Source organism: Nymphaea colorata, chromosome 2, assembly GCF_008831285.2.
Source record: "Nymphaea colorata isolate Beijing-Zhang1983 chromosome 2, ASM883128v2, whole genome shotgun sequence".
In the NCBI taxonomy this organism is placed as follows: Eukaryota; Viridiplantae; Streptophyta; class Magnoliopsida; order Nymphaeales; family Nymphaeaceae; genus Nymphaea; species Nymphaea colorata.
The window spans coordinates 8,152,123-8,167,879 of NC_045139.1; the positions used below are offsets into that span (position 1 = coordinate 8,152,123).

General features: G+C 38.0%; 1 protein-coding gene across 2 annotated transcripts; it reads left to right on the top strand.

The window, feature by feature from the left end:
- The first annotated feature begins 449 nt into the window (after window positions 1–449).
- On the top strand, window positions 450–12,653 carry LOC116248272 (uncharacterized). 2 transcript variants are annotated; one of them, XM_031620963.2, is made up of 12 exons: window positions 450–1,097; window positions 2,686–2,725; window positions 4,609–5,052; window positions 7,302–7,696; window positions 7,818–8,018; window positions 8,097–8,297; window positions 8,473–8,547; window positions 8,626–8,692; window positions 8,797–9,934; window positions 10,018–10,074; window positions 12,049–12,120; window positions 12,254–12,653. In XM_031620963.2, the coding sequence occupies exons 1-12, from the start codon at window positions 714–716 to the stop codon at window positions 12,297–12,299; spliced, it is 3,120 nt and encodes a 1,039-aa protein (XP_031476823.1). In that variant the 5' UTR covers window positions 450–713; the 3' UTR covers window positions 12,300–12,653. The 2 variants fall into 2 exon arrangements, with proteins under 2 accessions (XP_031476823.1, XP_031476824.1); XM_031620964.2 differs by having other exon boundaries at window positions 7,308–7,696.
- Window positions 12,654–15,757: the final 3,104 nt, after the last annotated feature.

Here is a 15,757-nt window from a genome sequence, read left to right on the forward strand (position 1 = left end):
GATCTATGCATGAAGTGATAGAGTGCACCTCAACCATTTTGTTGCCTTGGATCATAATCTTTTAGATTGAACTATCATAAGTACATTAACTCAATTAAAATGAAACTTACTAAAGACAAGTTTGATTGCCCTTAGTAGTGCTTCAAAAATGCACTCACATCATAGAACCTAGTGAACAAAACCGACTTCATTTTCCTTCAACAAAACCGACTTCATTTTCCTTCACTCTCTTCATTTGAATTCTTATATGAACTTTCTTGAATTGTGTTTAATTGTCTTCGGTGCGACGAATCAAGAGAACTGTAAAGATGTTATAATACTGAACTTGCAACCGATCTTATTAAAAACACATACAAGCGAATTTCAAACTACTTTCATATTGCATATATAATAAGTGAATTACATGCGACTCGAATCGGGGATGCTTGACATCGTTATAAACGAAAGCTAGCGCTTCCACATGGGGTTTGACAGTCACAACTTCTCCATCAACGTTTGGAATCGTGCATGCAAGAAGTAGCAATTTAGGCCCTTCTCCTAAAACCCCTCTCCGAAATCATCCTCTCTTTCCTCCCTCCGGTTCTCCTTTCCGTCTGCCCAATCCATCCCCATCATAAGCCAAACGAGCGAGAGGGATTCCTAATTCATATCTGAAGATTTCTAGGGCACAAGGGACACCGCCACATCGCAGTAGGTCTGGCAGAGAGAAGCCAATGGACGGCAGCAGCCTCCATCATCAGACGCAGAGGCACATGAGACCCATGGAGCAGCATCCTCCTCCTCCTCCACCGCCTCAGGGACCTTGGAACTCCCCCCAGTTCCAGTATCATCCGTCTCACCCTCCTCCTCCTCCTCCCTATCATCATTATCTTCACCATCAGCAGCAGCAGCTTCCGCAACCTCCCCAGCCCCAATGGGTTCCGCCTCCTGACCACCCGCAGATGCAGTTTGCGCACCCTCATCCGCCTCCTCCACCGCCGGGGCCGTCCCACTACGGTATCGGCTCGTACCCGCCTCCGCCGCACCACTACCCGCCTCCGCCTTCTCGGCCCTTGCCGCATCCCCAGGTTACTCAAATGTATGGTCAACCGGATCAGGTGATAACCTTTTCGCTTGTTAGATTGCAGTGCCATGGCTGAATCATGCGCCTTTTTTTTTTCTTTTCAATATTGATGATGTCAATGCTCTTCTTTCGGCGTCTTTTGTCTTCCTTGTTTGTTTGATTGGATCGAGCTATTTTTGATGTTCCACCTGATGAATTGCACAGTCTTTTCTGGGGCACGCTAGAATTTGTGTTCCTTCTTCCACGTGCCAAGTGCCAACGTTTGTTTGATGCCTTCCTCTACATTCTCGTTAGGCTGTGTTTATAGACTGTGCCAATCATTGTGACTTGATTGGATGGTCCTCCTTCATTTCTTGCTGTGTGGTTCTTGGTCCACCTGATCCAATGCTTCTTTATGTGAAATGATTGTGTCGAGGCATAATAGCTGCACGACTTGTGGTATAAAGGTAACAAATATGTAGCCGTTGCAGATTATGTAGTTCACCTTCCGGTTTTACTTCTATTTCATTGTGTTCATTGTTTTCCATTCTCGAAGATGATGCTCTGATTTTTTCTGGCTTAAGGGACTCGCTGCGTGAATCTTTTGCACATTTAATGTTTTCTTGTTAATTGCTCCCATACACAGAAAGTTATGTGTTTTTCACATGAAAATAGTTTACCGTAATTGGTACCACCATCCACTCACTGGACATAGTCCTTCACAGAACACGATAATGACATCTTCTTTCGGAGATCTTCTCCTTGTTTATATGCTTATAGTTCAATATAGTTGAACCAATTTTTGTGGAAAGCATTACTTTTCAATCATGTTTAACATAAACAGGTCTGTATAAATTTCTATACTCTTTTCTCCTAAAAAATGATGATAGAGAAAATTGAGTCAGAATAGTATTTGTTTGGTTGCATTGTCAAATGCTTTGGTTGAAATATCTTGAGAGAAGAGCTATTTGCAAAAAGCAAGGTGCAGTCATTCTTCTTGGTCCCTCTTTAAGAAAATTAATGTTCATGGCACACAAGATTGTTGGTATCTGGACTGCAATATCGTAAAAATGGTACAGTAGTGAGCAAGTTTTAGTTCAATTTGAACTGCCTCTTGATAGTACCACGTATGGATCAAAGGTATCTTGATAGTATTATGTCTAATAGCGTGAATGCCTTGTATCCAACATACCTTGTGCATCAATTGTATCATTGTTGTTAGGGAAGATAAATTGTAGTTCTATTTACATTTGCTGATGGTTGGATGATTGAAGCTTATCCTTTTGTTATGCAGTAATGTTGCGGATGACTTAAGTTGCTACAAGCATATGACATAACTTATTTTGTGAAAATATTAAATTATGATTTTTGTTTGGTATATCATCTACTGCAACTTATGGATTGCTTGGGTTTTTAGTGTCATAATTTTCTGCTAAAAAGATATGCTATATGACGTCTAAATTATTTTTGATCCTAAGATTGTTTCATAGCACTCCCACTTATATACGGAAGTGGTTGGTTTCTATTTTATCTTATCATTGTTTTCTTAGCTGCTAACATCTAGACAAAATGACCTTGATGTTTGTGTTATCTAAGATGTCAATATTCCCAAGAACTTACATTTAACTTATAAATACTTGCAGCCGTGGAGCAATTCTAGTTGGCCACAAAACCAATATCCAGGTACATTTGCTTCACTCTTTCTAAGATTGGTTGTTATTATGAATTACTTGGGGTGCGTTACTGAGATTGGTTATTATGGTGAATGGTTAGGGATGCTTTCAAAGCATGTTGGTAAGAATCTTTCTTGAAGTCAGTATGGTTGTATGCATCTTAATCCTGTAATACATAAATCTTCATATAATTGCAAAACAAGGAAATATGGATCAAGTACATGACTTTTGAAACTGTTGCTTTGCTTAGTCTGATTCACATGAATTAGTTTGATGTTGGGAGTAGGTACTTCTTCTATACTCTAAACTATAACTGAAAATATTGGTTGGGCCATCCATCTTTTCCACTGGCAGGTGCATTTATATTGACCTCTTATTCTTTATAATTTGTCAAAAGCTCTATTTATTCATTGATGTGCAACAACTTTTTCAAATTTTAACATGACAAATCTCTTGGTTGTTTTCTCACATATCATTCTTGTGTTGTCTTTTGCAAGGAAGCCTGCCAGAATCAAGAACTTTTGATTTCTTTTTCTTTTGAAAAAATGTTGAGAAATCTGGATGAGAATGGGATGAATGAGACAGTGAAATGTGAAAAAATTCTTGAAAATATAGAGAAAAAGGGAATTTTAGTAATTTGTCTTAAAAGTATAATAAGCCATGATGTTGCTTGTTCAAGAATTTATCTCAATATGGTCACTAAAAGTAGAGGAGGTAGGATGGGTAGTTGGTCAGATCTAGGATGGATCGTACATGAACAATAGTTGGAGTCTGTGGCTCTCCTAGGCTTACCTTATCTGGGACCCTTAGGGAAAAGGGGGTTCTTAGGAAAAATTGGGAATTCCCCCCCTTTTTTAACAATTCGACAGTGTAAGATGTAGTATAATAAATATTAATATCATACATATATATCTTCCTGTTTTTTCCCACTCTTTGTCATATATATAAATAATATAATTTCCTCAAGTGGGTATCTTGCACTACCCGTGATGAATTATTTTATTAAAATAAGATTCATGGGTTCCATAAGCGAGCCCGTCCTTTTTCAAGTTGGTCAATGGCTCTGCCACATAGTTCTTCTGAATTGCAAATAGTACTCAAAATTCTCTGCTTTTGATTATTTAAAAAGTCACTTGATGAAAGTAGGTTATCTCCCCATCAATTCCATAACTTCCACGATCTCTTCCCAAACTCAACATGAATCATTCAATTCATTTGGCTCTCACACTCAATTAAATTATTTATACTTATGGGCCAGTCCCATATCTCTTTCTTAATGAGCCTACCCTCTCTTATTTGTTTGCATTCCAGGATATATAAACTGACACAAGAAAAGCGAGGATCTCTGGAGGGATCTTCTGACCAGACCAAAAAACCTTGCTACTGCTACATCCGTGACTTTTGACTTTAAGTGTCCTATTGAATGCATGACAATCATGTAATGTAACTTAGAGTAACAGAACATTATTTTGTTGATGAAGTCATATTTTTAGGTGCAATATTCAAGCACATTAGAAACGTTCAAAAACATAAAATAAAATAATGCAGTGTGAGCCAGGCAATTCATTAAAATCAGAAGGGAGATGCCACTGCTGCCTCAGACACATGAAGTTTTCACAACTAATTTTATGACTCATAGAAAGATAATTTTGTACATGCACATGTGCACATAGTTGCATGTGTGATCAATGCCACAACGAGTCTTAATGTTTTGTTTAGGTGCTTGTGCTTGTTGGGCAACTTAGTCCAACTGAGACCCTCTTGTGTGCTTTGTGAAACAGAGAGTGCTTTTAATTTGATTTTTGCTGGTTGACTCACTTTCAGTCGTAACATAGTTAGGTGTCTGTTTTACATGCTTCTGTATCTGTTCAAAATTTAATCTATCTGTTACAGATCACAACATTTCTCACTACAATGAGCAAGATTGGGCTGCTAGGGCTAGGGCATGGGCTGCCGCTAAAGCTGCCATGGAAACCCAACAAACCTTTAGTTCTGTTGGAAGAAAGGAGGAGCAAAGCCCTGGTTATCATGAATACCAACATACTGTTGGGCCTCATGGTTCTGATACTCAACAGTCTCCTGTACCTGCTCTAAGCCACCAATCTTTTCCAGCTTCTTTGACAGATCACAGCAGATCTTCTAGCCAATACCAACTGGCCACATCATTTGGTCCTGAACCATTAACTTATCCTCATGATGGTCATCCTTCTTACACTGCAAAAGATGGAACTTTTGCTGCAGATGCAAAATTGCTATCTGCAGCTCCTGAAGGAAGTATTCTTTCAAGCTCATCAGTTTATCAACAGGAATTACCTTCTAGTTATTCTTCTGTTCCAGGTAATATTTCACTTAAATTTTGATAGTCATTTAACTAGCAATGTTCTGATCACTGATGAAGAGGAAGTATCTTTTTTGTTATTCACATTGTTTATTTGAGACATTTTATGCACTTTTGATGGCTTCAGTATGCTATGTCTTAGATTCTGGAATCCTTTTACACTGTATTTTAGTTAGTTTCAGGTAGTCATTGTCTGTTAATGGCCTTAATCTGCTGGTCAGTAAGCAGTTTTTATGCTAAACTGTTAGTCCTTCTGATTTCTCCATGTAAAATTTCTTCGTAGTCTTCATTTGCAGGTTTCTCTTCCTAAATTCATGTTTTACATATTAAACCGTTGTGGACTTTGAAGGATATCTGTTATGTTCCTCGCATCAAGATGGGATTATGGTTATGATGTTAACATTAATACCAGATGCTTTGGTTATTAGCTTATCATTTTGTCCTTTTTAATCAGTATTTTTTAGATTCATTTTCGTTGTCCTTAGTCCTTAGAAATTAGTCTGCTATTTTCTATTTTATATTCCTGTAAATGATGCTTTTCATGTTTAGTGATGTCCTCTACTGCTTCTCTTATTATATTATATATTGCTGGACTTGTCTTCTTTGTAGGATTCTGGAAATTTGATGGGTTTGTTGTTCCATTGTCCACACTTTTTTTCAGGTTTTGCGTTTCTTTTTGATATTTGCAGATCCAAAGAAATATTTTGATTTGGGAGTTTTTTGATAGTTGAATTTGAAGCTAATATTCAGATTCATCTCATATTAACGTCTACTTTTTTATTTGTTTTTGTGTCTAAATATGCCATGTCACGAGCACTGTATAAACATTTCCGTGTAATGAAAAAGCTAGTTTAAATGGTGTCATATATCTCGAGGAAACTTGTTTCCCTAATCTGCATGTATGCGCAAGCTGGCACTGGAATGGAGAGCTCTCTGTCACAAGCAAACAAGGAGCTTCCGTCCAATTTCAATCTTGCTACAGTTCTTGACCACTACCATGTTTTGCATGCGGAGTGCCAATGATGATTTATTTGCTTCAACTGTTCCTATGTTTCTAAAGAATGATTGCTACATTCATGAGGATGCAGAGTATTCAGCCATACAAATTTTGCACTCTTTCATGGACATGGTGGATCAGTCATGCAAATGTCTGTTTGTGGAGGTTGTGTAACATATTTTGATGCTTCTTTGATGGTTAAATCATCGTTCAACAATCAAATTGATGAGGACTCTGTGGCTGTGGGGACTCTTGTCTGTCTAAGTATAGCAATGTAAATGAAAAATAAAAACAATTCTTCTTAATTGATAAGAGACATCCAGTGATGAAGGGGCATGGCAACGAGCAAGCAAAAAGTAGATGCTAAATGTTTCTGGAATGTTTGAAGGGTTCATGAGTTTATGAAAGAGTAATTCAGGCTGTTGATTCTGGATTTCTGTTGAGAACAATTAGTGATTCTAAGGAAAAACAAAGAAGCTTGTGCTATCAAGTTCACTCTGTGTTGTGTTATATCAGCAGTCAACTGACCTGAAAAAAAAATGGGAAAGTTGGGAGAGTTGAGACAGTTCAAGTTTTCTTCTTCTGGTAATTTTATTATGTAATACAAATAAACAGTGTGTATTTTTATGTTTGTTCATGAGTTTAAAACTTCAAATTATAACTTGAAATTATTGACCACAAGCAACATTGCCAAATGAGTCTGGTGCGTTATGGACCGAGTGATAATTGTAAACTCAAGAGAAGCCGTCTTAAATCAGAGGCAGCTCTATGGGCTACCACAAGTGAAGCTGCTGTTCCAAATTTTTTATGTTCAGATGCACAATTGCATCAGGAATTCGAGGAAAATTGTCCCATGAATTGATTTGCTGATGATTTGATCATCTTTTGATGGATTATCTGGTAGAACTATCTACATTGGCTTGGGTTACTAACACTCAGAGTGAAGGAAGAACCAAAACTCTTTTGACATGTCCTGAATGCTATTTGAAATTGTTTGCAGGTATGCTGGTATAGAAAATGATCTCCTTGGTTTATAATCAAGCTGTGTCCAGATGGTTATCTATTTTGAGACACCAGTTTGCACAGTCTCCTTTTTCTTTCCAGACCTTTTCTCATGAATGCCATGATGTATTCCTTCGTTGATGTTGGTATTATGTTGAAGAAGGTTTCTTTAAAGAATGGTGTTAATGGGATTATGCTTGGGTGTTCCCAGTGGTACACACACTTTTTTTTTTTAACTTTGCCCTCCAGTAGCAGGTAACAATGAAGCTGGGCATGGAAGTGGGTCACATCAGTCATCATCTCTACCTCCTGTATCTTCTGGTGGTGAACTTTATTCACAACCAGTGCCACCTGTAGCTGCTGTGCTGTCTTCGATACAATCTCCTAGCTATATATATGGGAATGAGTCAGCCATGCCTGTGAAGGATGTCAGTGATCAGCCTTTGGATTATGAACATCCATCTGCATTTCACAAGCATGAGCACCAGCACCAGCACCAAATTAGTTATGGGCATAGTGCTCCATCAGGCTTGGTAGGAGGCTCCGACCAGATTTCACCTGCAGCTTCAATTCACTCATGGACATCTCCAGTTGCTGCAGGGGTTGCTTTTCCAACAGTTCCCCCTGTACCTCCTGGTCCACAGGTCTTGACTCTCTCTCTCTCCCCACACATACACACACACACACACGCAAACCAAACAATAACATTATGAAACATGAACATGTTCATAGACATGAGATAGGATTCTTTTTCCATATTGACAGCTGGAGAATTCTTTTGTGCCTCATGCACTTCCTGTGCATCCTGTCCCCGTGCTTGGGGGGGTTTCTGGACCTAATTTTCGCCCTACAATCCCCCCTATGAATTCACCTTTTGGTGTAAGTCCTGGAACTCCTTTGCAAATGGCAGCTGCCTTTCCCGCTGAGGTGAATGGGACGTTTAGTATCTCAGAGCGTCCAAAGAAGGTAATGTACTGATTTTCCTTTTGCAGATACAAATATTATCCCTTTGCCATTTTTCCTCTTATTTTCAGTAACATGCAGGCTTCAGTGCCCAGTTGGCTTCGTGAAGAAATAATGAAGAAAAAGGCTGCTGTTATATCCAGTTCTGTTCAGGACCAATCCTTTGATCTTCCTGCTCATTCCAGTGATGCTGATGGTGCTGAAAAAGTGTTCAGAAAAGTTGATCAAGAAGACAGCAAAAGCATTGATTCTGCAAAGTCGACTGAAGATGACAATGATGAGGTGTCTCTCTCTCTCTTTCTATACAAATATATATAGGAAACAACAACAGGAAAAAAATTGCAGAAGCTGCAACTCATCTTAAAAGGAAGAGTGATTTCTATTGATATGCTCTGATTCTCAGATCCAATTTGCTGACTCAATATTCTGATGAATGTCTGGTGGTGCATATGCACAGGATGATGTGGAAGCAGAACGGTCAGCTGTACTCAACCAGGAGATAAAACGTATTCTAACTGAAGTACTTTTGAAGGTTGCAAATACTTGGTTCTGCTCCCTTTTTCTGTTATTTCATTTCATTGCTGACATGTAGCATTTTTTGATTGAGTAGGTTACTGATGAACTTTTTGACGAAATTGCAACTAAAGTTATGGAAGAAGATGATCTGGTGGTTGAGGGTGAGTAGTGAGTGTAGTCTAATTTCTCTTGTTTTACGATCTGCCAGTCAAAAAGTATGTTGTGTTTTCTGAGTCAGCTTATCACATGCACTCTTATTGTATAGTGCCAGTAAGCAACAAACTGCCTTCATCAACTCCACCAACTCCTGCATCTTCTACGCCAAAATCATCTGCTAGAGTTCTAGCGCCAGTAAAGCATAACAACTCTAATGAAGCAGAAGCTGATAAAAAATCTTCTTCCGGCTCACCTGGTGGAAATGTTCTTGGTCTTGCAAACTATGCATCAGATGATGATGAAGTTGATAGCTCAGGTCCGAGCAATATGCAAAATAATGGTGTTGCTAATGGAGAAGGTTTTGTTAAGGCAGAATCAGAAGATTCGCTTGATAAATGTGGAGTATCCAATGGACGATTATCTACTTCAGATACTCAATGTAATGCTGCTATTGCAAAAACGGTTTCTCGAGGTACATCAGGTGATAAAAGTGTGGATGACACACCCAGAGTTTCTTCAGGCTTTTCTTCCAGCACATTGAAGTCTGAAAATGAAAATGTTCCTACTTTTGTGGATCATTCTGGAACAAGAGGAGGGCAATTTGATGCTGCAAACAAAGGTAAAACAGATGAGGTTGCAGTAAGTTCATCACTGCATAAGGCAAAATCTGATGGACAGTCTTGCACAAGTCCAGTTGTTCGAGAAAAATCTTCTACAGATGAACTGGCTGACAAGATTGGCAGAAAAAAACTGAGCGGCGGTGAACATGACTCCAGGAAGGGATCTAATGTTAGCAGACATGATCGGAGAGAGCTAGAAACTGACAAAAGTAAGAGAGGCCAGCATGAATCCAGTTCTAGCAATGTTGGAAAGGCACAGGAGAACCGAAATATCCACAAAGAAAAACCTGAAGAAAGAAATAAAGTGGATAAGCTGAAGGATACAGGAGCTAAACTAGTAGGAAAATCATTAGATTCTGATGGAGGCAAAAGCTTTAAACATATCAATTCCAAAGACGATGATAAATTGGTAAATAAATCCAGAGGGGCCAATGTTAAAGTTGATAGCACTAGGAAAAGAGAACGACCAACGGAAGAAAAGGAAGATAGGTCAAGGCACAGGGAGAAAAAAGATTCACACAAGAAGCATCATTCATCCTCAAATCCTAGTCGAGCTAGAGGCAGCAGGGTAGACTCATCAAGCAGTGATAGAAGCGGTGCAAGTTACGATTCGTCGGATGACGCAAGGCAAGGATGAACTTAGTTACACGACCTCTTTTCAGCTCATCTAATGCTTCATGATTTTTTTAAACCTTTGCAACTTCGTGCAGGAGAACAAGAACAAGAAAACGCAGCTCATCACCTGCTCGTAGCAGGTCTAGAAAAAGGTACTTATTTCTTGCTTGCCATGATTTCTGTTTTTGTGCTTTATCACTTTTTCTTGCATTGTTAAAATTGTCTTGTTCGTGAGCCTGTATGTGTGCATTATATATATATATATATATATATATATATATATATATATATATATATATAAGAGTATGAAAGTATGCAGCCTTGTTCGTTCATCTACTTCATTAAGTGTCATGGGTATATATTAGCAGGGTTCTGGAGGTCCACTCAGTTTTATCTACAATGTCCAACATGGACACATGTTATCTACTTTTACACATTGAATCTTGTTGGACAGGCTGGAGATATTATGTATGATGAGTCCATGGTAACATATGACACTTGAAAGCTCAAGTGTGATACTTTATCGAGTATTCTCAAATGCGATACTTTATCGAGTATCACAGCACCATGGACAATGTCAATCGAGCACTGAAAATTCCAAAGTCTTGGTTTCTTAAAATGGAACTAGTTTCCTTTAAAAGTCCATGGATGCTGTTGATTACCTTAAATTCAGGATTTTTGTCTTTTTTTTCTCTCGTGTGATAGGAGTGAAAAATGTGTTTGAGTTTGGTTTTATAGTTTTCTTTTTAACTGTATTGGGTTTATCCTATATCTGGGTTTCCATTTTTTAGCTTTTGTATATATGAGCGAAACATCTTTTTAGACAGGTAATAAACATTGGGATTGCAGAGGATTGCCGAATCAATTTAGATTTCATTTGATTAACACAAATTGAAGTACGTAGAGGGGATTATAGACATCCCCAACTTCTGATGCAAATGAATTAGAGCACAATGTGGTGGGTGTCCGTGAAATTTTCCATAGATTCTGTAGTTATCAGTTCAGCCTTTAAGGTAAACTTTGATAGACTATATCATTAGAAGAATCAGGATGCTTTTGTGTAGATGGGTTAGAAGCATGTTTCCTTTATGTTTTCTGAGTCCAACTGTAATTTATGATTTTTTTGATTTTTTTTTCCCATGTGTGATTGGTAAACTTGGACTATTTTGGTTTTCAGTGTTAGGTAGGTGTCAGTAAATATTGGAAACAGTTGTTAGTTGTTGTGCCAAGTTTATGCAAATGCTGTAATTAGAGGAATAAGATCTCCATCGAATTAATGTTTTTGAGTGTTGATTCAGGATTCAGTTTTCTGTTTGAAGGCATTTGATTCTTAGATTTAAGATTTGAAGGATAACTAGGCTTCATTCTGCTTAAAGTTTGATTTTTCCGTTTCTGAGCAACTGCTGAAATGCTTGACCAATGCCTGGCTCATGTCATCTCAGAATGTCTATATTTGACTCTTATCCCTAATTCAAGTTTCCATGTTACCACAAGGCAAAGCCCATGGATCGCCTGGAGTCAAGGGGCATTCCATGGACTTTTTGCAGAAGACTGCAATTGTAGTATGTGGGACGACCACCTTGGCCAGTTCTTTAGTCCTTGTGATGATATAGTGGCTTCTAAACTACAACTTCGTGTGCTCCTATATAGTGGATCACATTCACAGAAAAGATGAAAACTCGCTTTTTTTTTTCCTTTTGGTTTTGCTTATATGGTGATAGATTGAATGGCTGCCTATGGTGAGGGTAGAATTTTCATACTTTTGTATCCGTCAGTCATCAGTTTACTAGTTTCTTTGGGTCCAACTTGGAATTTCTTGATACTGTTTACTGGCATGCATCAATAATTTTCAATGAACTTTGAACATGCAGGCCTTTTACTATTAAACTTTGCTTTCTCAGATTGTTTTCTGCTGCCTCATATAGTTAGTTATATGCAAAGTATTTTACTTTCATCCAATTTGTCTTACGTCCTTATCAACTCAACCCGTTAATTATCTCCAGCATGTCACATATAGGCAGGAATTCAACATAGTTGAGGCTTGGGGTGCCTCTCTGCAATATTCTAAAACTGTATAGGATTAAATACTTTAAACTTACTTGATCAGTGATGATTTTTCATTCTAGACAAGTTTCGCGGTCTCCAAATTCCAGGCATTCCCAACGCAAGCATTCTCCCTATTCTTCTCATGATACTAGGTAAGCAGCTACTTTCTTCATGCTCAAGCTTTCAGGTGCTTATCAATAACATTGGAGGTGAACCACAGCACAGCGGCTTCAGTTTAATTCACTATCCTGAGCCTTATTACTAGCAGTGCTTTGCTTTATGCAGGAACAGGAATTCAAGATCAGTATCACCTGTTCGTCGGCATAGGTGATGTGAACTCCAGGGGGCTTTGGCTGTTGCAGGCGTTGCTAAAAGGTGTTTGTGCAAGATGCAGTGTTGGGCATGCAGTGTTGAACGGCATTAAAAGATTCATGATGGATACTCTCCAAGTGTTCTAATGTGGCAACTCCAACCAATACTGAAAGGGGAGAAACAAATATGGAATTTCACCTACGCAAATGTATTTTTGATATGCATTGTAAACCCTAATTACTGTATCATGCTCTTAGTAATTAAATGCCTTTTGCTTCACCTAAGTCATCATTTTTGACAATTTGTAACTGCAAATGTAAAAATGGTTGTGCAACTAGCTGTTTGTGGAAGTTTGCGATGTTGATTCTGTGCATATGGGCTCATGGTGATCCAACTCTTCCGACAGATCATTTCCCTCTGCTGTTTGATAATCCCCAAATTGCACATAGTACTCATCCGGCCTCCCAATGATTGTTTTTGGTCTGGCATATTGTTGAAAGCTTAAGTTGCGGTAGAATTAATTGTCAACGGAGCCTTTGCGTGAATCGCTTGGGAAATTCAACAAGCACTTTATACGTACAAGTACAGTCCGCAGATTTATACACAACCGTTACAGTTGATCCATTTACTTGAGAAGTGCAATTCAAATGGACAAGTTTCAAAATGAAAAAAAAAAAATCCAGCGTAAAAAAAACATGATAAACCTAAATCTTGTTTCTATTTTTCGGTGCAAATCGGCTGGGAGGATCTCTCCCTCAATTTATTCCAAAAAATAAACGAATGAACAAAAACAAAAAACAATCAGGACACTTGATTGGGAGTCTACCATTCAACAGCAGAATGTAATTCAATTCTGGGATGCAAGAATTTCGCTGCCCCATCAGAAGCAGGATTACAATGCACTAGAACAAAAAAATTTCCCTAAAGAACATGATCCCTCAATCCATAAGCTGATCAATTTCTCGTTCAGTTCTGCTCATACGATTTAAATGGCTGTCCAAATTTATTTTTTCTTCCCGCTTTCTTCCTTTATTATTATTGATCATCATCTTGTTCTCTTGTCTATGCATTTTTATGCAGATTGGACTGTAGGCTTTCCATCTTTCTTCAGTTCAAAAATCACCTACTTCTCTAGAAGTGGGGGGATGAAGGGGTCTATTTCTATAGCAATGAATTAAAATGATTCACCGAAACATATTCTTCATGGGAGGCTTTCTCAAAGTGAGAACAGCAGGTTTATTAAGATGATACATATTATTAATGGAAGTGCTTCTCAAAATAAGTGGCAGATTTAATAATGTGTAGTGGTTCCACAATATTTTGAACCATCAACATGGGAAAAAAGGTGTCCATCAAAGGTAGGGCTGTATCACTAGTCGAGCTAACTCGAACTCTCTCAGTCAAACAAGTCGAGCTTGAGCTTATAAACATGAACTTCACTCAAGTTGACTCAATTAAACTCTTCTTTTTGTAATTTCAAAACTTAAAACCAAGGAAAGCGATAAACTCAAATAGGGAGTTGGTAAATAAGCTTAAGTGAGCCAAACTCAAGCCAAGACCTGGCCTATTGAGTTGAGCTTGAACTCAAGTCGAGGGCTCCAGCTCGAACCGAGCAATATATGAGTCAAGTTGAGTCGAGTTGATGAAGCTCAAGCTCCACTTGGCTTGTGTGCAGCTCTAATTAAAAGTCTTATCTTCTGGATTTTTGAAGTGATCCATCAAGGTTGAGTAGTTTATTCAGGTAGGCTTAAATTTCAGCTTTATGGTCAAGAAGGAGCACTTCATCTGAATTAATGATATGTTAAACATCCATAATGGCCTACAAGTGGCTACTCCTTTTGATTCCCAAACCCATTGAAATTCCACTTTTTTAGTTCACAATTTATGGGTGGCACTTCAAAATCAGGTTTTGGATGGACCGGGTTTTTAAAGTGTTTGGGTGCCAAGAAAACTGGATTTTGAAGAAAACCCAGTTTTGACAAGACCTGACCTGGTTTTTGTAAAAGGGAGTGAAAAACCTAGTTCCCTTCAGGTTATTCAAACACCAGGTTTTGGATGTGCCACCCAAACAAAAAACAAAGTTTCAAAGATTCATTATAAAACTGGGTTAGAGGAGGGTGTCATCCAAACACCCTCTTAGCCTTTTGAGTTTCATGACTAGCATGAACATGGGAGCCAGTAAGACTTTCATTCCAAGCACTACAAACCGTATATCTACAATCTGGATGAGAGATCCATATGTGGGAAAATCTGATTTGGATTTTGAATGAGATAAGGAGGAAAGAACAATCACAAGCTTGTTATGATGGACGAATAGAATTTTGAACTCACTTCAACTTGAGGTGGGAGTCTAGCTACATATCCAAATCCTGGCCAGGTCAAGGTTCTTCTGTGTAGGTCCTCTCGAGTTGTTTGGCAGCAGGAACACTTTGTGAGTGTTTCATGAAATAATTTAAAAAATTGGATTAGATTCATGAAACAATAAAACTATTGTTTTATGAATCTGCTTAATCTTCCACGCAATCATAAAGTGTCTATGCTACCAAACAACCTCTAAGGGTCTGACCCACGCCTATAATTTTAACTAGAGGCTCCCTCATGCTGTTCATAATGTGAGAGTCCAAGTGCATATTTCTTTTTTTTTTTTTAAGCAAAATGAATTTTTATTAAGGCTGGCGAGTGCTCAAGGAATTTTGAAAAAGAGAAGCTTCCTTGGTGGGATCCAAAAGGCTTTGATAGATGAGCACCAGGGCAAATAAGTTGGCTAATGAACAGATTTGAGCTCCGAACGAATTTGTGTTGATACCATACAATTTGCCTTGGGACAACCATAGCTGTTAAATTTGTGATTTGGACTCAGATCGGCTGAAGAATGGTCAATAATGTTGACTCGGCTGGGTTAAATCATAAAATTTCAATAAATAAACAAAGAAGGTAAGTCTAACAGGATTTCAAGTTCAGCTTGTGATATTTCACAATTAAAAAATAACAAACTTCGATATTTAACAATAAATGACAAAAAAGAACATGGAATTAGTTAAAGATCCTAGTTGACTCCTAACTCGTGACCTAATAAATAGACGATCTAAATTGTGACTCGCAAATCGGATTAGTGAGTTTGTCAACTATAGTGAAAACTATTGCAAAAAAATCCAGCTTAATTTCCTTTTGCAGCATATAGCCTCGTAAGCTAGATTGATAACTTTGGAAGTTGAAAACCTTTGTTTCTAAATCACTTTTTGCGATATGATCTTCGGGTCCAATAAAAGGTACAAGGATAAATATAAAATCATATCTTAAGCACAAATATACAATAATATCTTTAGTTGTCTATATCATTTTTGGTACCCTAAAAGACGTCATGTTAAGGTTCAGAGATGATACCAGTTATTATACATTGTAAAACTCCTGTCGTGTATTCATTTGGCTCTAAGTTTTTGCTATAAGAACTACTTCCAAATAAGTCGTTTCGTAAAA

Excerpts from the sequence above, each read along its gene's own strand:
- LOC116248272 (XM_031620963.2), top strand. The coding sequence starts at position 714 with ATGGACGGCAGCAGCCTCCATCATCAGACGCAGAGGCACATGAGACCC. Across the intron at positions 2,726-4,608 it reads GCCACAAAACCAATATCCAG|ATCACAACATTTCTCACTAC; the intron begins GTACATTTGCTT and ends TATCTGTTACAG. Across the intron at positions 7,697-7,817 it reads CTGTACCTCCTGGTCCACAG|CTGGAGAATTCTTTTGTGCC; the intron begins GTCTTGACTCTC and ends CCATATTGACAG.